The 25,327-nt window shown below is 42.0% G+C and overlaps 1 protein-coding gene across 2 annotated transcripts in view; it reads left to right on the plus strand.

The window, feature by feature from the left end:
* The window catches only part of SLC7A10 (solute carrier family 7 member 10), a 119,778-nt gene that overhangs the window by 53,787 nt on the left and 40,664 nt on the right, over positions 1–25,327 (plus strand). For both annotated transcript variants that reach the window (XM_069968558.1, XM_069968559.1), the window contains exon 2: positions 24,968–25,172. In XM_069968558.1, coding sequence (XP_069824659.1) covers positions 24,968–25,172 — 205 coding nt within the window. The remainder of the gene's footprint in view (positions 1–24,967; positions 25,173–25,327) is intronic.

Raw genomic sequence — 25,327 nt, forward strand, 5'->3', positions numbered from 1 at the left:
TTGACTGACACCAGTGAGATTTATAGAGAATGCCCAACAGTAGATACAATTATTGATAGTGTTTAAAATGTGAAATTACTGCAATTATTAATATAGTTTATTTTTTTTTAAACTGTGTGGATCGTTCTATTTTAGTTCTGAGCTTCTGCCATTCCAACACTAAGCAGAAAGCTTAGTAAATGACTAGTGACGAGTATGAAAAGGGTTGGCTCAGTTCTATAGTTAAAGGGGAACTCCAGGTAGAGGTAAAAAAAAATGAACCTGCCACAGAAGCAAATAGCATTATGTGGTGATGCCCCGCTGGGAGGCGCAACCAGTCACTTGCAAGATGGTGAATTGTGACTCCACTACAGTAGCGGCTGGGGTCCCTTGGGTGCTTATCACGGTGGTCCGGAGTGGAGTCGTGACCCACTCAGACTATCGGTACCGCCACCCACAGAAAGGGGAGATGACCCAAGGAAGATGCAATGACTGTGTAGGTACTTGGACAAGAATCACAGAGTCCTGTTACAATAAATAAACTCTTCTTTACTGCAGGAATACTTGATACAGTGATACACAATAGGCTTTTGGCTTGATAAGATACCTTGGACTTTAGTAACCAGATCTGTGCTGAGAGCTGAAAAGGAGTGACACAGTCGTGCTGACTGAGTTGCGTGCTCAGAGTTAGAAGAAGTTCAGAGAAGTAGAGAGGAGGATGTCGAGAGAGTCCCAACCCAAATTAGTACTGTGCTCTGCCTGAACTTGAGAAGTAAAATAGATAGAAATACTTGACAGTAGAAAGAATACTTGTGCCTGTGTTTTGACTCTTTTGGTCTTTGCACCACCTATTGCCCACCAGTGACAAAGGACCCTTCCTAGAGGGTGACACAAGCCCCAGACCTTGTTACCTGGGATAAGCAGAGTGGCCAAGGTTTCCTGGTGACACCCGCGCTGAGAGATAGAGTATGTAGGCTTCTAGCAACTTTGCTCTATCCGGATCAGTTCCTATTTCTTCAGGATACTGTCCTGCACTTTTAGACTGGTTCTCGGCGTGGGTTGGGATGATCCCTGACTTGTCCTCTCTATGTGTGCGTTCAGCACTGCATAGTGTGTAGAAGTGCTGCTTTCAAGAAGAGAGTGCTCTTGCTTCCCATGTGCGTCTGTTCACTATTACACCTCAGACTATACTGGACACTGACTAGTTGTGAGTCCTCTAACAGGGGACCTGGCATAAGCCAGGGCCTAGCTTCACCGCTGTAGGGACCGTTCTGGCTTGCGTCCTTCCTCTACAGGATCCAGAGTAAGACTCCCAAAGGTGTGGCTACACTTCCTCTCCCCATGTGACAACTTCCTACAGCATATGTAACATGTGCTATGAGTGGGTGAGAAGAGAGTGCAAGAAAAAGAGAAGACTAGAGATAGGTAGAAAAGAGAAAGAGCTCTCATTGCTGCACAGATCATATACTAGCAACATCTAGTGGTAAAACATAGGTAATACTTCACTACCACTAATACTTTGAAGCACAGGCTTTTGCGAGGGGTGTAAAGACAAGGAACACCCATGGTGGGACACCACAATTACTTACCTATCTATCACAGTTTTTAAAATACCAAAAATCCATTTGTTTGGGGGTCTTCATTCTGTATTTTATGCCTATACTTCCTGGTTGAGCAGTTGTACTCAGTACTACAGGTTCCAGAATGCAATGCTTTCCCTCAGCTGTTTATCACAGTCCTCCACCCTGCCCATTCCCCGCCCTAAACTGTTGCAGAACATCAAAGCTGTGTTCACACATTGCAGTTTCATTGTGTTACTGAATTATTTGCAGTACTTTATCATTTCATTGTGGTCCCACCCACACAGCATACTGCATTCTCTACCTGTAACACAAATATTGGAATAAAGTAAAGAACTTTTTAAATTTTAATTTATTTTTTCTTTTCATCTCCACGCACATATTATGATCAAGCATATTTTATCTTTGAAGTTGAGCCCCACAATAAGGAGTTTATCCGATATTATGTTACATGGGTTATACTGTTTATGCCTTGTTTTTTGTCCAGGTGGAATTGACAGTCTGCCAACTCTGATCCTCTCTGCCGTTTAGCATCATTTAATTGTTTTACTGCATTATTTTTGTCAATTCGCTACAGTACTGCAATGAAACTCCAGCATGTGTGAACATAGCTCTAATTTCACAGCAGACTTTTCCACAATATGTGAAGTTGCAGCAGCTGCTTCTGTCACTCCTCCTGCTCAGGTGTAGTGAGGGGCTGGTCAGAGATGGTCAGTCACTCAGGGGATTGGGGGATCCAGCCAAGCCTCCTGTGACATCACACCCTGCCCCCTGTCTGCATCATCAGCCTGCACTCAGCAAACACACACAATGTGAGACAGAGGCATCGCATCTCTGTCTCCTGAGGGGGGAGCAGAGGAAGCAGGAGACAAAGTGGATTGGCATAGAGGCCAGTTTTCTGCACTCCCTGCATGTAAATCAGTAACAAGTGTGGCAAAACCGTACAGATATGGTAATACATTATATAGACACATCTATATAACTTTTAATGTACTTTTAATAGCCATAAATGGGGTCCAGCTTATCTATTCAACTGAGCCACACAGCTGTCTCTCTTCATAAACGTCACAATAAGTCTGGGGGGGGCATGAGACAGGTAAAGAAAAAAAACAATCCAAGTAAAAAGCCCATATTGTCAGTCTTATCTCGTTAAACAGAACCTGTCATCAAAAATCTTTGAGGCTACATTGCAAACTCTGCTGCGGGTATGTAACCCTATTGAAGTTCACTGTACCAGAATTCGCAGCAGATTTCGCTGCAAACTTACAGCGTCAAATCCACTGCGAATCTGATACATGTGAAGCTAACCTTACTTTATTTTTAGATGCATTGCATTACTTATACTGACCCAAGTTACAGTCTGTTAGCATCTTTTGGACACACTAGACAGTTTTCAACAGGCAGGAATCCTCACTGGCGATAATCAACTTGTGTAAAAGGGACAGTGATCGGCCGATGATAAAGAAATCTCCTGTTCTCCTGCTGATCAGGACTAGGTTTTTTTGTTGCTGGAAATGTGCTACTGTTCCTGACACGGACAGGAGGAGGCAGCAGAGAGCACTGTATGAGACTGGAAAGAAAATACCATTTCCTGCTGGCTGATAAGTGCTAGGAGGTTTGAAGTTTTTTTTATTGTAGTCGAAATAATTTACAAATCTGTTTCTGAGAACAGTCGATTTGAAAACAATTTTTTTTTCTCTGGTGTATTAAGAACAGTATCGCATAAACATAAACAGGAATGTACGCGTGAGTAAGTTAATAGGCCACACACACTAGCAGCCGCACGATTGATTGAGCCATGTGAAGGCTCTACAAATCTTGTCAATTGGCACTCACCTGTGGCTATTCACAATTACAGTCACAATTCTACTGGTTCTACTAAGAAACAAGTTTGTTGTCAGACACAATGTTGGTCTGGGTATGTTTATTTGTGGACATATGCTATAAATGGTGCCCACAATATCTTATACTAAGAAAAAATGGCTTTAGCCAGCCTAAAAGCAGTGGAAGAACACGAGTGGAATTCTCCATAACATTTTATGTAAAATTATCCAACCCCATTTATGCTGTTATATTCCTGTCTATAAAAGATTACAGAGGATCAAGTGTAAATGAAACCAGTGATTGAAGAAAGTTGTGGACCAGGGCTCTTTTCTATCCCTATTTACTACAGCAAGAATGTTAATTATGTTGGCGTGAAGAATTCACTACTTGAACTAGAACAATGCCCCTTACAGTACACTGCCATGCTCTAATCTCATTTAGGCCAAAGGTCTTAAAGGGGTTGTCTAGGGTTAGCAACTAATTTCTTTCACAAAAACCTCCATGCACTAGAAGCCAATTATTAGTCTATGTTTACACATCCAAAAAACATAGCATAGGGGACGAAATTTCTTTCTGACTCCATATCTGGCAGAATACATTAACTACTTTTCTTTAGAAACTGGTACCTATAACTTACAATATTGTATATTCTAGAAATGTATTCAGCCCCTTTTAAACTCTTTTAGTGAGTTCTAATGACAACTTCCTCTGGAAGAGTTCCATAGTGTAAAGGCCCTATAACATGAAGCGATTATCGGCCGTTGCAGACGATAATCATTTTGTGTAATAGAAGATGACGATCAGCCGACATGCACGATGTCAGGCCCCCCCCCCCCCCCCCCCCCCAGCCCCCTGTGGCCCCCTGGCTCTTATCCGCTTCTCCTTGATCCCTGTCAGTGCCAAGAGCGAGCAGGGAATGAGGAGCAAGCCAAATGCTGACCTGACCTTGCTCTCCACATTGCCTTGTGTACAAGGGACAGGGGCTTTACTGCTTTTATGATAATGAATCATAGGAGCATGTTCACTTGTTACTGATAAAGTCCTGGGTATAAATAGATTTTGGGAGTGATCTCTGTATTGACCTTAGATATATTTATTTGGTTATAAGGTGTAAACTAAACAATCCCTAATTTTGATCATCTTTCTGGGTCCTGTAGTCCTCTTGTTTCATTTATTACTCTGGTTGCCTGTTTTTAACCCCTTCCCGGATATGGACATTCCACATCATATACAGTGGTTTTCAATAAATTAAAATACCAACACATTTTTTTTCCCCAGTATTTCAATTCAAAAAGGGACCTCATATATTCTATAGAGTCATTACCTACAGAGTGAACTTTTTCAAGCGTTTATTTCTGTTAAAGTTGATGATTATGGATTACAGCCAAGAAAAACCCAAAAGTCAGTATTTTAGAAAATTTTAATAATTAACCCAAAACACCTGCAGTGGCTTCCTCAGTGTTATAAAAAAGGTCCCTTAGTCTGGTTCAGTATAGTAATACAATCATGGGGAAAGACTGCTGACTTCACAGATGTCTAGAAGGCAGTCATTCACACACTCCACAAGTAGGGTAAGCCACAAAAGTTCATTGCTAAAGAAGCTGGCTGTTCTCAGAGTGCTGTATCAATGCATATTAATAGAAAGTTGAGTGGAAGGAAAAAGTGTGGTAGAAAAAGGTGCACAAGCAACCGGGAGAACCGCAGTCTTAATAGGATTTTAACGAAAATGCCATTAAAAAATTTGGGAGAGATTCACAAATAGTGGACTGCTGCGGGAGTCAGTGCTTCAAAAGCCACCACATACAAACGTCTGCAGGACATGGGCTACAAGTGTTGCATTCCATGAGTCAAACCACTCCTGACTAATAAACAACACCAGAAGCGTCTTATCTGGGCCAAGGAAAAGAAGAACTGGACTGTTGATCAGTGGTCCAAGGTGCTGATCTCAGATGAAAGTAAATTTTGCATTTTATTTGGAAATCAAGGTCCCAGAGTCTGGAGGAAGAGTGGAGAGGCTGTACACAATCCAAGCTGCTTGAGGTCTAGTGTGAAGTTTCCACAATCAGTGATGGTTTGGGGAGCCAAGTCATCTGCTGTTGTAGGTTCACTGTGTTTCATCAACACCAAAGTCAATGCTGCCGTCGACCAGGACATTTTAGAGCACTTCATGCTTCCCTGTGCTGAAAAGATTTTTGGAAATGGAATTTTCATCTACCAGCAGGATTTGGCACCTGTCCACACTGCCAAAAGTACCAAAACCTGGTTTACTAACCACAGCATCACTGTGCTTGATTGGCCATCAAACTCGCCAGACCCTAACCCCATAGAGAATTTATGGGGTATTGTCAAGAGGAAGATGAAAGACACCAGACCCGACAATGCAGACGAGCTGAAGGCCTCTATCAAAGCAACCTGGGCTTCAATAACACCTCTGCATTGCCATCAGCTGAACGCCTCTATGCCATGCCTCATTGATGCCATCATTCATGCAAAAGGTGTCCTGACCAAGTATTGAGGGGATTTACTGTACAGACTTTTTATTTGGTCGGCATTTCTGTGTTAAAAACATTTTTTTTTCAGTTGGTTTTATATAATAATCTAATTTTCTGAAATACTGACTTTTTGGGTTTTCTTGGCTGTAATACATAATCATTAACTTTAACAGAAATAAACGCTTGAAAAAGTTCACTCTATACGTAATGACTCTATAGAATATATGAGGTCACATTTTGAATTGAATTACTGAAAAAGAATTTTGTTGATATTCTAATTTATTGCAAACCACTGTACTTCCATTAGATGACATGGTCACAGAAGCAGTGGCTGTGCTATCCATGTTGGGTCCTGGCTGTCAATCATAGCCAGGCACGCACTGCAACTTTCCAATCCTCAAGGACAAAAAGGGATGTAATAGTAAGTAGGCTCTCAAGAGGTGGGTTCAATAGGTGGAAGTAAAAAAAAAAAAAAATAGAGAGATAAAAATTGGGAAGTGGAAGTGTATGGATATATATGGACAAGTATGTTATGTCCCCCATATAAAATTGCATATACTACTTAGTACATAGCATGTGATATCTAGTACACAATTTAATATACAATAGAATAATTCTGGCACGGACACCTAACTGAAACTTGAATGAGCGCGCACTCCTTAGCACGCTGACACTAGAACAGCTCCAGTGAGATTACACAGAAAACAATGCATACAGACGGAACGGAATGTTCAGTGATACAGCGGGAAGACAATTCTACAGCCGCATCAATTAGCCTATCACCCGGCCACTTACCCTCCTTCAAGCCAATAAAGCTACAAGATACCTGGCGAGAGGTGGATTATCCACCAATATAATTCATATGCATTATTAGCGTGTTCTTCACTGTATACATATAGAGCCTGAACTGTTACCAGAGAGCAAGCGCAATAAGAATACTAACCACACAGATTCATCCCCATATCGATACTAAGCGCTACAAATTCATGCTATGTATAACAACTGCGCTGGATTGAATCATTCACGTTATTCATATGGAATTGAACTTTTGTGCAAATTACCAAAATAACTAACAGATACCAATCACCATATAAGTAACAATCCATTATACTAGCTACAAACCCTGAAGAGTATAGGCTACATGTACCAGAATAATTGTATGAAACATAAATAAGACTTTTACATACACGTACAATCCCGATAGCTGCCAGTGCAAAGGACCTGCACGGCTAGCAAATATTGGCTTTACATGAACTCATGTTTTTATGTTTATATATGAACCCGGTCGGTTCTATGTACATAATATTATTTACTATAGGCATAGAATGCTGTTCTTTTTATGAATTATTTTATTGTATATTAAATTGTGTACTAAATATCACATGCTGTGTCCATACTTGTCCATATATATCCATACACTTCCACTTCCCAATTTTTATCTATAGATTTTTTTTTTTTTTACTTTCACTTTTTGTACCCACCTCTTAAGAGCCTACTCACTATTACAACCCTTTTTGTTCTTGAGCGCTGAGACAGTAGTGCACTCGAATTGGGGTACAGTCACATCTCTGAGTAGGGTGCAGCAGACTTATACAAACTTTCCAATCCTGACAGTTAAGCCTATAGATGCTGCATCTAGCAAGAATAATAGAAGAGAAATTTCCCTCTGTTCACCATCGTTGTTCTTCAAAGCGGTAACAGAGTACCGATGGTAGCCATGGATACTGGAGGCCTCATTTAGGCCTCCAATGTCCTGACTACAAAAGCCAAACAGGCTCTGCCCTAAGGCAGAGTGTGATCAACTATGCCTGTAAGTGTGACACTGACAGGCGTAATACCTTGCAGTGCAGAACAGCATTGCATTGTAATATGTGTATGATCAGGTAATCACACAGTCTGGTCCCCTAGGAAAATAAAATGACATTCAACAGTAAAGAAAATATAATTTATTTATTAATTTTTTTTAAGTTGAAAAAAAGTACACAGGTACACATATTTGGTATCGCCACATGTGTAACAATACTGACAATAAAATGATCACATGATTTGATCTGCACGATGACCACATAATAAGTTAGAAAACTGCTAAGTTTGCCATTTTATTTTAAAATTTGGGAGTTTTCTAAAGAAAATCAGGGGATCCAAGGATAAATGCCAAAAATTATTACTAACCTAAAGTAGAATGTGTCACAATAAGTGAATACGTTCACGTCCTGCCCCCCACAGCCGCAGCGATGATCCTATTTTTGGTCTCCACTTACCTTGAATGCCAGGAAAAGGTACATCCTAAACATGCAAAGCCTGTTCTTGGGGCTCCCTTTTCCTGACAGAAGCCAAAAGAGTTTATTTTTGACCTGTATACAGTATGTTGGGCACAGAGCGGAGAAGAAAGAAGACCTGGTCTCAGCGCTGGAACTGGGGGGAGGTGTTTATTTTTTTCCTATTTTGGTGGAAAGATGTCTAATGGGGGCAGCGGGGGGATATCTATACATAAGGGTCTTCTACCTGATGGGTAAATTAACTAACTACTGGGGCATCTACCTAATTGAAGAGGGGGATGGCATCTATCTAATGGGAGGAATTTTCTACCTCCTGGGTAAATTTACCTGGGGGGGGGGGGGGGTTTCTACCTACTGGGGGCATCTCCCTAAGGGCTGGCCGGGCCACACAAAGAATCGCTCTACAGTTCAGTGGTCATTAGCATTCATTGTTATCAGCTCCTGTTTTCACGGACAGGTGTGTCACCAATAACGAAAGACTGTACTGCCAGTCAAAAGATCCAATCAGCCGATGAACCAGCGTGTTACCGCTTGTCAGCTGATTGCTCACACTTTTACACAGCTCAATAATTTGCCAGATGAGCATTCTGGGTTATCTACTTACTAGGGGCTTCTACCTAATGGGAGGGTTACATACCAAGAAATTTACCTACTGGGGCATCTACCTAATTAAGAGGGCATTACTTACTTTCTGCCTCATGGGGAAATAGCTAACTACTGGGGGTATCTACCTAATGGGATTATTACCTACTTATTAGGAAAGTTTACCTAATGGCGAAACATAGCTACCTTCTGGGGGCATCTACCTATTGGGGGTTTCTACCTACCTTAGGGCCATCCGGGCTGCACGAACAATCACTCTACAGTTCATGTGGTCATTAACATTCATTGGTATCGGCCGCATATCTACCATTTACACAGACAGATGTGCGGCCGATAACAATAAACTGTACTGCCAATCAAAAGATCCAAACAGCCGATGAATAGGTGTTTTCCTTCTTGTCAGCTGATCACTCTACCTTTTACACAGCTTGATTATTGGCCAAATGAGCACTCTTAGGAACGCTTGTTGCCAATAATCGGCCCTTGTAAAAGGGCCTTAATTAAGGGGTGTATTATCTACCTACTGGGAGCTTTTACCTAATGAAGGAGATTATCTACCTACTGGGGGCATCTACCTAATTGAGGGGGAATTACTTTACTTTTTTTTTTGGGGGGGGGGGTAATTTACTAGAGGCTTCTGCCTAATGGGGGGAGAGAGTATCAACCGAGTGAGATGATTACCTACTTAATGGGAGAATTTACCTAATGGGGAGACATTATCTGCCTACTGGGGGCATCTTCCTAATAAAGGGAAATTCCCAACCTACTGGAGACCTCCCTATCCATCCCCACCCAGTCCCCCTACCCCAACCCACTTACCTACCTACTTATGCAATGCAGGGCATCAAGGGAGACATTATTTCGAGCAATGAGGGTAGAAAAAAGGTTGAGAATGTGCTAGAAAAGTGCAGACCCTGAGATGTTTGTCTGGCAGGTTCTGCAGGGACATAGTTGGAAGTCTTCATGGCAGTCTGAGTACAGTAGTCTTTATTCAGTATCAATATGGTAGTATTATCCAGACACTACATAGTGTAATGGCAGTGGTCATGGCAGAATTATTTGCCCTTTGTATAGTGGTGTTATTGGTGATTTTGGTCTGTGTTTAATGGTTTTTATTTAGTATCAATATGATGGAATTTTTTAATCTCTGCAGTAATATGTCTTTCTGGTATGGAGAGATTTAATTTTTTTGAACCCCAACTCTTGGGAAAAGAAAATCTTGTATGTGCCTCTGGTAAGAGGTGATTAGACACAAGCAAAGCGCTCGGAAGTTCGCTTCGCAAAATCCGCAAATTTCACAGCAAATTTGCAAATATTCACAAATCCAACCTAAATAAATCCCTACAGTTAAACAATTGTTTAGCTGTGGAGATGAAACAGGATTCTCTGCAAATTTGCAAAAAATCATCAATATAAAGCATATTTCCATTTCAATTCAGCTTTTTTTTTTTTGACGAAAAATAGCAAAATTAGAACGAAATTAGCTGTATTAAGAAAATATAAACTTAAAGGTCTTTCAATATTTAATGTAAGGGGATCCTGTCCTTCTAATTTATATTTACTTAATGCAGAATATTTTCATTCTAATTTTGCTATTTTCTTGTTTACAATAGAAAAACTAAAGCAAAAATATACTATAAATATAAAAATATAGGATTGCATTAATAAATTTACCTGAAATTATAAGTTACTACAAAGGGGAAAAGCTGCTGAATATATGAATGAAAAAGCAGGATAGTTTTAATTTCTCTGAGAAAAAGGAGTTATGGAGGACTCAAGGATAATAAAAATAATGAGGATAAAAGATGTCCATGCAGCCCTTGCTGCCCGATTATTGGGTTGTCTAATAGGTCCAGTAAATGAGTGCCGATTTAGTGGATCGGCGCTCGTTTACTAAAATGATTTAGCAGTATTCGGCCTGTGTAATAGGACCATTAGGCCATTGCAATGCAGGAATCTTAAAGAAGCAGTGTCACGAAAAAAAACTTTTCACATGTCAGGGAGAGTGAACAAATTTCGCTCAGCGCATTCTTCTTTCAGCTCTGTGTAATTTGAGGAGGCGGCCTTATAACGGAAGTCTGTTGGGCACGTCTCCTCACACAGATACGGAGCAGGGAGCGGACCACACAGCAGCATGGTCCTTTGAGGCCAAGTACGTGGCCTCACAATAAACTTATGAAAATTTCACTAACTTGGATACAGTTGGACTTCATGGAACCTGTTACTTTACTCCACACTAGTGGAATTGTCGACATCCTGCATGCATGCCCAAACTACTTGCAAGTTGGATCTATTGGTGCTGTTGGACTATGTCTCTCTGACATGTCAAAAGTTTATTTCCATGACAGTTACACTTTAAACTGGTTTTCCCATCTTAACTATTATCCTCTATCCATAGTATAAGGTAAAAGAAGGTGATCACTGGCACCTCCACTGGGAACAGGGACCAAACCTTTCCTGGAATGAAGAGTGAACCCCAGATATGGACTAGCAGTCTCAAATCATTTTCTATGGTGCTACCAAACATTTCTGAGCACTTAATTGAGTTAGTAAAGCATTGGCCGTGTCTTCTGTAGTTTGTCCCTGTAAAACTGTATTAACTATCAGAATTACTGATCATGATTTAACATCTTCTCTCACACAGAATGATCAAGAAGACATTTCAGTCTGCTAGACTGTATGCTTATGGTCTCTTGTTTTTTTTTTTTGTTTTTTTTTGTTAGAATACAGACATGACAATAATTATACTATCCTCCCTGCAGGCAAGGATGATGCTGGTTTTAGCTGTGATGCTGTGCTATGTTACAATAGGATTGATAGCATAGTACAGAGGAAGCGAAAGTAGGGAAAAAAACATACAGTAATACCTCAGTGTTCGAGCGCTTTGGAACTCGAACCTGGAAATGTAACCGGAAGTAGCGTTCGGAATACGAACTTTGCTCGATATTCAAACGTTTTTGTAAGCATGGATGGTGAGTTATTCTTGGTGATTTTAGCACTGGAGAGGTTCCACATACAGAACAGCACTGTATAAGATTCCTGGAGTGTATATACAGTCCATTAGTAGTATAGTCAGTGCACTACCTTTTCTTATCCTGTACTGTATAAGACTGCTGGAGTGCATCTACAGTACAGTAGTAGTACAGTCAGTGCACCACCATCTCCCATCCTGTACTGTATAAGAATGCTGGAGTGCATATACAGTACAGTAGTAGTACAGTCAGTGCACCACCATCTCCCATCCTGTACTGTATAAGACTGCTGGAGTGCATATAATGTACAGTAGTAGTACAGTCAGTGCACCATCATCTTCCATCCTGTACTGTATAAGACTGCTGGAGTGCATGTACAGTAGTAGTACAGTCAGTGCACCCAGGGCCGGGACAAGGAGTTTTGGTGCCCTAGGCAGAGAAGGCAAATGGCGCCCCCCCCCCCCCCCCCCCCCCCCCACATTAGAATTGGTGCTCCCCGCACAGTATAATGCCCTGAATGTACCCCCACACTGTATTAAGAGCCCCAATACATACAGTAGTTACCTTATAACACTATTTCCACCATACAGTGATTACATATTACATGAAAACTGCACTGAACAGAACAGAAACATATCCCCAATGATACCATTCCATAATACCGTCACACCATGACCCCTATCACTACAACCCTATAACTGTGCAGTTACATCCAGTGACTCACATGGGCCGTCTTCTCCGATCTGTCACATTTTCTTTTTCCCTCCATCCAGCCTGGGCCACCTAGAAGTCGTCTTCTGGCTGTGAATCTTCTCTCCAGAATCTGTCAGAGAAACATTTTAGGCTCCAACACATACAGTAGTTAGCCCCCTCTGTACCTCTATATAGTAGTTACACTCCTCTGTGCCCCCATAGTTTTAAGGTGTCCCTGTGCCCCAGTATTGTAGTAAAGCCCCTCTGTGCAGCCCCAATATAGTATAGACTGCCGTGTGCTGCCCCCAGAAATATATAGACCCCCTGAGTGCTCCCCCATAAATATACAGATCTCCTGTGTGCTCCCCCAGAAGTATATAGACCCCCTGTGTGCTCCCCAGAAGTATATAGAACCCCTGTGTGCTCTCCCAGAAGTATATAGACCCCGTGTGCTCCCCCAGTTATATATATAAATCCCCTGTGTGCTGCCCCAAGTTATACATAGACCCCCTGTGTGCTGCCCCCAGTTATACATAGACCCCCTGTGTGCTGCCCCCAGTTATACATAGACCCCCTGTGTGCTCCTCCAGTTATATATAGACCCCTGTGTGCTCCTCCAGTTATATATAGACCCCTGTGTGCTCCTCCAGTTATATATAGACCCCTGTGTGCTCTTCCAGTTATATATAGACCCCTGTGTGCTCCCTAACCCTTCCCATATAACAGTAATTCTCCAAAACAGACAAAAAACCCACTTATACTCACCTGGGCCATGCGTCTTCTCTTCACTGCACTCTTGTGGCAGAGTTACCTGCGGTCACAAGAGGCCGCTCTCCCCATCGCATAACAGTGCACCAACACACCCCTGACCCTGCAGAGCATCACATAACAGTCCACCCACACACCCCTGACCCTGCAGAACATCTCATATCTATGCACCCACACACCCCTGACCTGCAGAACATCTCATATCTATGCACCCACACACCCCTGACCTGCAGAACATCTCATATCTATGCACCCACACACCCCTGACCTGCAGAACATCTCACATCTATGCACCCACACACCCCTGACCTGCAGAACATCTCATATCTATGCACCCACACACCCCTGACCTGCAGAACATCTCATATCTATGCACCCACACACCCCTGCAGAACATCTCATATTTATGCACCCACACACCCCTGCAGAACATCTCATATCTATGCACACCCCCCCCCCTGCAGAACATCTCATATCTATGCACCCACACACCCCTGACCTGCAGAACATCTCACATCTATGCACCCACACACCCCTGACCTGCAGAACATCTCATATCTATGCAACCACACACCCCTGACCTGCAGAACATCTCATATCTCGCACCCACACACCCCTGCAGAACATCTCATATCTATGCACCCACACACCCCTACAGAACATCTCATATTTATGCACCCACACACCCCTGCAGAACATCTCATATTTATGCACCCACACACCCCTGCAGAACATCTCATATCTATGCACACCCCCCCCCCTCCCCCTCCCCCTGCTGACCAGTGCCCTCAGTGTGGCTTACCTCCTGCTGATCTTATACACTGCCCTCACTGCCTCATAAGCAGCCTAGGAAACTAGCTGCCTCATAGAGCCTAGCAAAGGAAGATAGCTCCTCCCACACTGGTCACATGGGCATGATGTCATCAAAGGTCCTTTACACCTCCTGGACACTCTATTCCTGCTGCTGTATGTAACAGTTACAGTGCAGGGCGGGCCGGCAGACAGGCAGGGGGCGAGCGGGGGGGGGTAGGATGGATGGGTAAATAAATTACTTACCCATCCAGATGGCGCCCCCTGACGTTTGGCGCCCTAGGCCATCGCCTACCCCTGCCTACTCTTTGTCCCGGCCCTGAGTGCACCACCATCTCCCATCCTGTACTGTATAAGACTGCTGGAGTGCATGCACAGTACAGCATTAGTACAGTCCGCGCACCACCATCTTCCATCCTGTACTGTATAAGACTGCTGGAGTGCATATACAGTACAGTAGTAGTACAGTCAGTGTACCACCATCTCCCATCCTGTACAGTATAAGACTGCTGGAGTGCATATACAGCATTAGTACAGTCAGTGCACCACCATCTCCCATCATGTACTGTATAAGAATGCTGGAGAGCAGATACAGTACAGTAGTAGTACAGTCAGTGCACCACCATCTTCCATCCTGTACTGTATAAGACTGCTGGAGAGCAGATACAGTACAGTAGTAGTACAGTCAGTGCACCACCATCTTCCATCCTGTACTGTATAAGACTGCTGGAGTGTATATACAGCATTAGTACAGTCAGTGCACCACCATCTCCCATCCTGTACTGTATAAGACTGCTGGAGTACATGTACAGTACGGTAGTAGTACAGTCAGTGCACCACCATCTCCCATCCTGTACTGTATAAGACTGCTGGAGTGCATATACAGTACAGTAGTAGTACAGTCAGTGCACCACCATCTCCCATCCTGTACTGTATAAGACTGCTGGAGTGCATATACAGTACAGTAGTAGTACAGTCAGTGCACCACCATCTCCCATCCTGTACTGTATAAAACTGCTGGAGTGCATATACAGTACAGTAGTAGTATAGTCAGTGCACCACCATCTTCCATCCTGTACTGTATAAGACTGCTGGGGAGCATATACAGTACAGTAGTAGTACAGTCAGTGCACCACCATCTCCCATCCTGTACTGTATAAGACTGCTGGAGAGCAGATACAGTACAGTAGTAGTACAGTCAGTGCACCACCATCTCCCATCCTGTACTGTATAAGACTGCTGGAGTGCATGTACAGTACAGTAGTAGTACAGTCAGTGCACCACCATTTCCCATCCTGTACTGTATAAGACTGCTGGAGTGCATGTACAGTACAGTAGTAGTACAGTCAGTGCACCACCATCTCCCATCCTGTACTGTATAAGACTGCTGGAGTGCATATACAGTACAGCATTAGTACAGTCCGCGCACCACCATCTCCCATCCTGTACTGTATAAGAATGCTGGAGTGCATATACACAGGGCCGTTTTAATACATCGGTGGGCCCGGTGCACAGCCCCCAGCCCCCCCTTTCCCTTTTTGGCAGCCCCCCCCCCCCCCCCCCCCCCCCCCCCCCCCAACCCAGCGTTATCAGAATCGGAGCTCCACCCACAGTATAATGCCCTGAAAGTGCCCCCACACTGAATTAAGAGCCCCAATACATACAGTAGTTACCTTATAACCTTATAAAGATATCACCAATGATACCATTACATAATATCGCCACACCATGACCACTATCACTACAGACCCTATAACAGAGTGCAGTTACATCCATTTACTCACAGGGGGCGTCTTCTCTGATCAGAGTCTTTCACCTTTTCTTTCACTCCATCCAGTGTGGACCATCTTGAAGTCTTCCCCCAGCTGTGAATCCTCTCTCCAAGAATCTGCCAGAGAAACATTTTAGGCTCCAACACATACATTAGTTACCCCCCTCTGTGCCCCTATATAGTAGTTACCCCCCTCTCTTCCCCTTTATAGTAGTTACACTCCTCTGTGCCCCCACTTAATAATTAGGTATGCTCTGTGCCCCAATATAGTAGTAAGGTCCCTAAATAATATAGGTCCCTCTTTGCTGCACCAATGTAGTATATAGACCCCCTATGTGCTGCCCCCAGTAGTATAGATCTTCTGTATGCTCCCCCAGTAGTATAGACAGCTGTGTGCTGTCCCCAGTACCATAGAGAAAGATCAGAGCCGCACTCCGTGTATGCCGGTGGTGCACGTGGAAAGGAGCACAGTCTCAATACAGCAACTCAAACGAAAATCCAGGCACTCACCATTATCATCATAATGTAATTTTATTTGGTTCTATAAACCATAACAGTGTGAACAGCAGAAAGCGTTTTGGCCTTATGCCTTTGTCAACTGCCTAATACATTGTGAGAACTAACTAGTTTAAATAACAAAAAAGTCCATGTATGCTTGCGGCGGAGGTGTGTCCTGGTGACGTCATGATGGGTGAAGAGTTGGTGCACTACTGTACTATAATATAATATAATATACTGTACTATAATTGCTGGTTTTGTTGAATGTTTTTTGTGTATGTCCTGTACAGTATATAGTGCTGCTCTGTACTGTACTGCAGTAATTACACTGGGCACTTAATGTAATATATGGGTACTGTAGGTAATTATTGGTTGGTGCTGGAACCAATTAAACACATTTACATTATTTCCTATGGGAAGACATTGCTCAGTTCTCAAACTGCCTTCTGGAACCAGATAAGTTCGAGAACCGCGCTACCACTGTACTTGTAAACAGTCCTCATGCTGTCTGCTTTTAAATGACTGTTTCTTTCTGAACTCTACAAATGTTATGTTACAAAGCTCTAATGCAGTGCCCGTGAGTGCAAAGGTGTTCATATATCCCTAAGGGCATGTCTACATAGAGTATTTTTAATTTATGCAAAAAACAGTCAATTGAACATACCTTTAGACTACAAACTAAATAATATACATTTGTGTGATATAGAAATCTGTGTGATATTTAAGGCTTGAGCCTACTACACACCAGCTTTATGTTTCTTAATCATCCCCCTTCCACGTGCACGATTTATGCCATTGTGGTGTCTGTACTACACAACCATGAAGAATGAGTGACGATGAGATTCATTTAGCAACCTGTACAGTTGTACATGGCATAATCCGCTTATCGGTCCTAAGCTTAGGAAAAAGCCTTTCAGGAATGTCAGACTTACTGCACACAATGATGGTTCATGTTGTTACTTGCACAAGTCAGAGTCTGGGAGAGAAGCTGCCACAATACTCTAGGTCATTTGAGAATCAAGACAGAGCTTATATCACCAATACTGAATTAATATCCAGAAAACTGCTGATGCACTTCACAGGGGGGTATTGGAAAATACTATAAGGATTATATAATTATTGTAAGCACAGAGCTTCAAACCTTTATAATTAGGGCTCCTTTCATACTGTGTTTGCAGTGTATATTTGCTGTATAAGTTGAAAAAGCATCCATGGGTCACCCAGTGGCATTTTGGCCTCTGCTGTGCCTACGTACAGTAATATAGGCTGCTCTATTCCATACTGTGGCAAATACTACACCATATAACACTTGCATCTTCCAGTGCATCAGCTGTGTCTAAGCTTAGATGGTAAATCACAAATAATGAGCCTTCTATTAAAATAGCATGTCTAGTATAATCTTGGTATTGTCTAGTATATAATTGTGTATGTACAGTTGGTATATATTATACATCTTCTTGTATATACTGTAGGTAAAATCTGAGCATTTACTGGTATATGTTATACATATTCTTGGATATGTTCACATAAACCATGCTGGAAATTCCTTGACTAGTAAAATCCAATGTGAGTTATTTATAAAGCTTCACCGATATGCCAGATTTTTCTAATAGCATCTTACAGTGTAGTATATTGTGTTTCACCATTATACCCATCTATATCTCTTTTAACTTTTTTTGTCCAGCTGAGGGGCGAACGTATATACAGGTCTATGATGACAGCGCTCGGACGTCACATGACGATCCGGGCGGGCCATCATATTATGTTTACATATTTATTCCTTGTGGGCCCACTTATCTTATTTATACTTGGTTTGGCAATTTTTTTAGTAGTGTGTGATCGCTTTTAGGCTTGCTGTATTCATGTATTTGTTTCAATGTGGCATTAGAGTTTTGCATATTTTATTTTGTGAATGGTAGCACAGACCCCTGATGAAGTCAGCACTCTGCTGACGGAATGCGTGTGGGTAGGGTTAGTACCGGGGTCACTCTCATCTCCTCACAGCCTTTTACTTTGGGTGAGACATTATTGTATGCATGATATACTTATTTTGTATATACCATTTCATGTATTGTGTAATTTCATTGTCATTATTGCATGCTGGCATGGCATATTTATTCATATAGAGGATGCCGGTTGGTGGGGAGATTTATTGTATTCTCCCCCCTTAGAGTTTGTTTTTATTGCTGTATACAGCTTCTCTTTTTTTCTGTGAGTTTCTCAATTTTTTGTATGATAAAATCTTTCCTTACATGTTATTTTTGGATGTGCAAAGCTTTTCTTTTCATAGATTCTTTTTTCTTCTTCTTTTGTTCAGTATAATTTGCTGAGGTAGCTTGCACTCCTTACTATTGTCCATTATTTAGTGTGCGCTCACACTTTGCATATTGTGGTATTAGATTTTTCTAATACACACCACCATTTCTGAGCGGCTGTCAATGAGTTAAGTGCCCAGTGATATCTCTCCTGGTTCTGGCTGACTTTCCACAAGCACAAACGTGAATGCTGGCTATAATTCTGCATGCCAAGCAGGGAGTCCTTAGGAGAAAAGGGACATAGCTTCTCAAGGTGGTTGCTGGGGGAAGAAGAGAAGGAACAGAACGTGGCAGGGGTATTAGCTTGACCCTGTGCCACAGAGCTAAAAGACTTTTGATGGATAATAAAGAGGTTCTGCAAAGTATGAATGAGATTTCCTATCCAACAGGAACATTAGAACAGTTTATACAATTCCCTAGCAGTGGACGATAGCCTGCCTTTATTCTCGGAGACTACATCTGGCCTTTCCATGTAAGCCATTTGCATGGCTAATGTTCCAGCAATGGAATGTGTCTGTTCTGGGGTTCCCCCTCTGGCTGAGTTAGCAGGCCCCTTGTCTTCAGTGTATCTAACTTGGGTTAACAACATTGCTGATACTTCAGTAAAGTAAATTGTGAAGTTTAAAGTGGGATCTCTCTGCATGCAAAGCAGTCAGTATACAGAACAATGCCAGCTACAATTGAAGTGTGCAGTGGGCCTCCCTGATACTGGCACAATGAAGGGCTTTAAGCAAGCCCAAAAAAGTCTCTTCTTTATATATAAAAAACAATAAGGCTATGTTCACATTACGTTCAAAAAAGAGAAAAGGCGCCACCCTTTTTAATTTAAAAAGACGTCAGTTTTTGCCACTTTTTAATTGACTTCAATGAAATGCATTTAAGTCAATGTGATGACGGACATGCAATGCACACAGTGTATAAAATGACGGACATCTTTTGCAAACAGCAGACGGGTTCCCAAACAGCAAAATGATGGAAGTAATTTTAACCCTTTGAGGACCAGGCCCAAAATGACCCAGTGGACCGCGCAAATTTTAATCTTAGTGTTTCCGTTTTTTCCCTCCTCCCCTTCTAAGAGCTCTAGCACTCTCAGTTTTTTATCTACAAGGCCATGTAAGGGCTTATTTGTTACAGGAATAGTTGTACTGTGTAATGGCGTCATTCATTTTACCATAACATGTATGATGGAATTCCAAATATATTATTTATGAAGATATAAATTGGTGAAATCGCAAAAAAAGAATGCAATATGGTAACGTTTGGGGGGTTCCTGTGTCTACGTAATGCACTATATGGTAAAAGCGACATGATACAATTATTCTATAGGTCAGCCCGAACACAACCATATGCAGGTTTACACAGATTCTCTAATGTTATATTTTTTTTTTAAATGAAATTCTTTTTTTTTGGCAATTAATTATAAATAAAATGGGACTATTGTGTCGCTTATAACAGTTTTATTTTTTCACCTATGAGGCTGTATGTGGTGTCATTTTTTCCGCCATGATCTCTACTTTTTATTAATACCATAATTGTGAAGATCGGACGTTTTGATCACTTTTTATAAATTTTTTTTATATATAATGTAACATAAAATCGGTAATGCGCACTTTTTTCCCTTTTTCCGTGTACGCCGTTTACCGTTCGCAATGACGCTTGTTATATTTTAATAGATCGGACAATTACGCACGCTACGGTATATTATATGTTTATTTGTTTATTTATTTTTATATGTTTTATTTATATAATGGGAAAGGGGGGTGATTTCAACTTTTATTGGGGGAGGGGTTTTGGGGTAGTGTGTTAGTGTTTTTAACTTTTTTTTTTTACACATTTGAAGTCCCTTTGGGGGACTTTTACATCCAGTACTTGGATTTTTACACTGATCATTGCTATGCCATAGGCATAGCATTGATCAGTGTTATCGGCGCTCTGCTCATTGAGCCTGCCTGTGCAGGCTCAGTGTAGCAGATCGCCGATTGGACCGCACAGAGGCAGGTGAGAGACCTCCGGCGGTCCGTTTTACCGATCGGAACCCCCGCAGTCACACTGCGGGGGTCCCGATCGGTAAGTGACAGGAGACTCCCCCTGTCACTTACACTTAAACGCCGCGATCGCTGCGTTTAAGGAGTTAATGACACGCGGCAGCGCGATCGCTGCAGCGTGTCATTACCGGGGAGGTCCCGGCTGCTCACTGCAGCCGGCCCCCACCTCCTATGAAGCGCGCTCCGCTCCGGAGCACGCTTCATAGCGGGAGAAACACCCAGGGCGTACAGTTACGCTCTAGGTCGTCTGGGGACAGACTTCCATGGCGTAACTATACGCCCTGGGTCGTCTAGGGGTTAAACTCAAAATGGCGAACCTCTTTTTTTTTTTTTTTTTTTTTTCAAAAACAGAGATGGAAAAAAAATAGGGGGAGATTTATCAAACTGGTGTAAAATAGAATTGTCTTAGTTGCCCCTAGCAACCAATCAGATTCCACTTTTCTTTTTAAAGAATATGCAAGGAATGAAAAGTGGAATCTGATTGGTTGCTATGGGTGACTGAGACAATTCTACTTGACACCATGTTTGATAAATCTCCCTTAGGGCTCGTTCACACAGAGCAAAAGCAGCTGAATTTCTGCGCTGAATCAGCGCTGAAATTTCAGCCGTTAAAATAGGTGCAGAGCTAATTTCCATTGTGTTGAATGGAAATTCTGCTCTGCAGTTCACACAGTGGAATTTCCGCACTGAACTAATCCGCTTTCCGCCAGAAGAATGAACATGTTCATTCTTCCGCTAGCGGAAGCCTATACAAACCAATGGGGCTCTGATTTTCTGTTTCAGCGCGGAATACGCGCGTATTCAGCGCGGAATACAAGCGTAATACAAGCGGAAATTACGCGCTGAATCAGCGCGGAAATGGGGAGAAAAGGGGGGGAGGAGGACTCTGGTATATATTCTGGTATAGTCTAGTTTACTCGCCAAATACTCGCTGAATTTAAGCGCTGAATGCATGCGGATTCAGCGCGGATTCCTCGAGTATTCCGCGCTGAATTTGTCAAGAGCTGATTACGAGCTGAACACTTTCCTAGCTGATATGCAGGGATTCTGCTTGCATTCTGCTTATATTCTGCTCGGAATTCAGCGTCAGTTGATTTCAGGCGGAAATATTTCCTCGCGTAATCCGCCCCTTTTGCTCTGTGTGAACGTAGCCTAACAGTTAACCTGCCTTGCCTCAGTGATTGACAGCTGGCCCCTCCTATCATCTTGTGGACTTGGTTCCTGGTGTCCTATTTGTTTTGCCTGTGCCTTGCCGGTTATTGACTTAGGCTATGTGCACACTGAGGAAAAGGCGAGGAATTCAGCTTGAAATTCAGCTTGAAATTCAGCTTGAAATTCAGCTTGAAATTTCTCCTGTAAAATATGTACAGAGCAAAGTCCCATTGTGTTCAATGGGTTTTCTGCTCTGTTGTTCACACTGCAGAATTTCCGAGCAGAATTTTCTGCTGCTAGAGGAATCCTATAGAAGTCAATGGGGGGCTTAAATTCTGCTTGAATTCTGCCTGAAAACTTTCAGCTACAATTCCTCCAGAATTGCTCAGTGTGCACATAGCCTAAGGGCCCTTGCACACTGAGCAATTCTCGAGGAATTGTAGCTGAAAGTTTTCAGGCAGAATTCAAGCAGAATTTAAGCCCCCCATTGACTTCTATAGGATTCCTCTAGCAGATCTGCGGCAGAAAATTCTGCTCTGAAATTCTGCAGTGTGAACAACAGAGCAGAAAACCCATTGAACACAATGGGAATTTGCTCTGTACATTTTTTACGGGAGGAATTTCAAGCTGAATTTCAAGCTGAATTTCAAGCTGAATTCCTCCCCTTTTCCACAGTGTGCACATAGCCTTAGGGTACAAACCCACACACCGTATACGCAGCAGATACGCAACAAATACGCAGCAGATTTGATGGTTTAGATTTGATGCTGTGTTCAGTTATTTAGATCTAATCTTCTGCGTATTTGATGCGTATTTGCTGCGTATCGCAGTAAATATCCCCTTATGGTGAACATAGCCTAGGACACACAAACACTTTTTTAGGGTACAAACACACACACCGTATACGCAGCAGATACTCTGCAGATACACAGCAGATCTGCAGCAGATTTGATGCTGTGTTCAGTTATTTAGATCTAATCTGCTGCGTATCTGCTGCGTATGGCAGCAGTAAATACGCTGCGTATACGGTGTGTGTGTTTGTACCCGTATACGGCTGCGTTCACACTACGTATATTTCAGTCAGTATTGCAACCAAAACCAGGAGTGGATTAAAAACACAGAAAGGATCTGTTCACACAATGGTGAAATTGAGTGGATTGCCGCCATATAACAGTAAATAACGGCCATTATTTCAATATAACAGCCGTTGTTCTAAAATAACAGCAAATATTTGCCATTAAATGGCGGCCATCCAGTCAATTTCAACATTGTGTGAACAGATCCTTTCTGTGTTTTTAATCCACTCCTGGTTTTGGTTGCAATACTGACTGAAATATACTGACTGAAATATACATATACTGACTGAAATATACGTAGTGTGAAAGCAGCCTCAGGGTGCATTCACACCTACAGGATCTGCAGCAGATCTGCAGCAGATTTGATGCTGTGTTCAGTTATTTAAATGAAATCTGCTGCAGAAAATCAGCTGCAGATCCTGTAGGTGTGAACGCACCATTAATGTTTTAGGGGGGATATTTGTAAATGGTATGATCTTTGCAGTGAACACCACTTGGTGGTACACATTTCAGGTGTAAACAGAGTGTATTCATGTGATACAGTGATTGATTGTTTTCTACACTCGCACCTCATTTGGTAAAATTTCCAGTAACAAAAACAAAAGCTCAAAGTCACATAGAAGCCTTATACAGATGCAGCAAAAATCAGTACAGGGGTTCAAAATGTAAGGCCCCACATTATGTTAGACTGTCTGCCATGGGTATACATCGGACAAATGAAAGCTTTTAATATTACTTATACTGCTGTTTATTATAGGATAGTCTATTATAGGAAAGTAGCCAATAGCCAATTCCTAATTATGGGGAAATGATTTTGGAGGCATGGCATATATGCCACAATATATGTTTATTGACCAATCAACAACCATAAATAACCAAAAGTACATTTTATTGAATGTAAGAAAAATCCCATAAAAACATACTCAAAGGACACTAAAAACTGGGCGAAGGAGCAGGATTAAGATGTTTCTTACAAGGTAAAGGAGTAGTAAATTCAAGGAGTAGTAAATCCACAAATAGAATCCATAGACTCAAGTAATGATGTGTCTGTCACATTAAAGTGCAAGTGCAAAATACAAGTCAAGGTCAGTGCAGATCCATTAGGCCAAGTAATTGACAAAATTGCCACTGCAAGCACTACAACAAGCATGTCAAAGACAATAGCAACCTAACAACCCCCACAACAACAAATGCCCCTTCACCTCACCCTCCAACACATTTTGTTGACCTTTCTCAATGGGTGGACCACGATGGACCCTATCCTTTGTGTATATGTTTTATATGGGATTATTTGGGATTTTTTGGACATTCAATAAAATTTACTTTGGTTATTCCTGGTTTGGTCAATAAAGGGTTATTTTGTGGATTTTCAGTTCTGATTTGACAATTGTGAGTTGAGGAAGAGTTCCTAATTATAGGTTTTTGCTTTCATATATGCTACAATCCTGCAAAATTCTTAATTCTAAATGTGAGTACCCCAACAAAAATATACTTATAGTTGAGTGTGTCATAGATAAGAGGAAAGGCCACACTTAGTAACAGCAAATCGTTGTCAAAGCCATTAGCTTGACTGAAACTAAACACTATACTGCATCTGTGCCTAAAGGCCCTGTTACACAAAGCGATTATCGCCCGTATTCGGCCAATTATCGTCCATTATGGCCAAAAATCGCTTTGTGTAATAAAAGGCAATGATCAGCCGGCATGCACGATGTCGGCTGATCGTTGCCTTTTAACATCTTTCAACATGTTTAAAGACGAAAGACAACGATAGCAATGATCTGCTGCCGTCAATCTGCGCGATAGGAGCGGCGGCAGCAGACCAACGCTATCTCACTGTCCGTAATAGCACCGGCAGCAAGACGGTAACAAGGAGCAATGACCTGACAAGTCGGCGCTCGCTTGCTCCCTCTGATCACCCCATGTAATAGGGGCTTAAGACTATAGTTCTCTTTTATTTGTAAAACCCTCAACCCAAGAACAATGTGGAGTGCTAGAAAGGTTTGCCATGAGTTAATGTATATTTTGTTGCACAGTATATTAATATATCGACAGTATTACCAGTATTACTGAGGTCTGTTGTATCATAATGTCTGTCCTTCTCTTTAAGGTAACATCATAGGTTCCGGTATCTTTATTTCTCCGAAGGGCGTTCTAGAACACAGCGGGTCTGTGGGATTGGCATTAATTATCTGGGTTCTCGGTGGTGGCGTGTCTGCCCTCGGGTCCATGTGTTACGCAGAACTTGGAGTCACAATCCCAAAATCAGGAGGTGATTATTCATATGTCACTGAGATTTTTGGTGGGTTAACAGGGTAAGTACTAGAAAAACAACAGTATAAACTTATGTTTTACAATTTTACACTACTCTTACATTGGGTTGCACCATTTTAAAGAATATACATGAGGGGTTATCAATCTATCTCAAAGTAAGATTATCTTTGATGTCCTCAGAAACCAATCAGACCTT

This window comes from Dendropsophus ebraccatus, chromosome 4 (genome assembly GCF_027789765.1).
Source record: "Dendropsophus ebraccatus isolate aDenEbr1 chromosome 4, aDenEbr1.pat, whole genome shotgun sequence".
Lineage (NCBI taxonomy): Eukaryota > Metazoa > Chordata > Amphibia > Anura > Hylidae > Dendropsophus > Dendropsophus ebraccatus.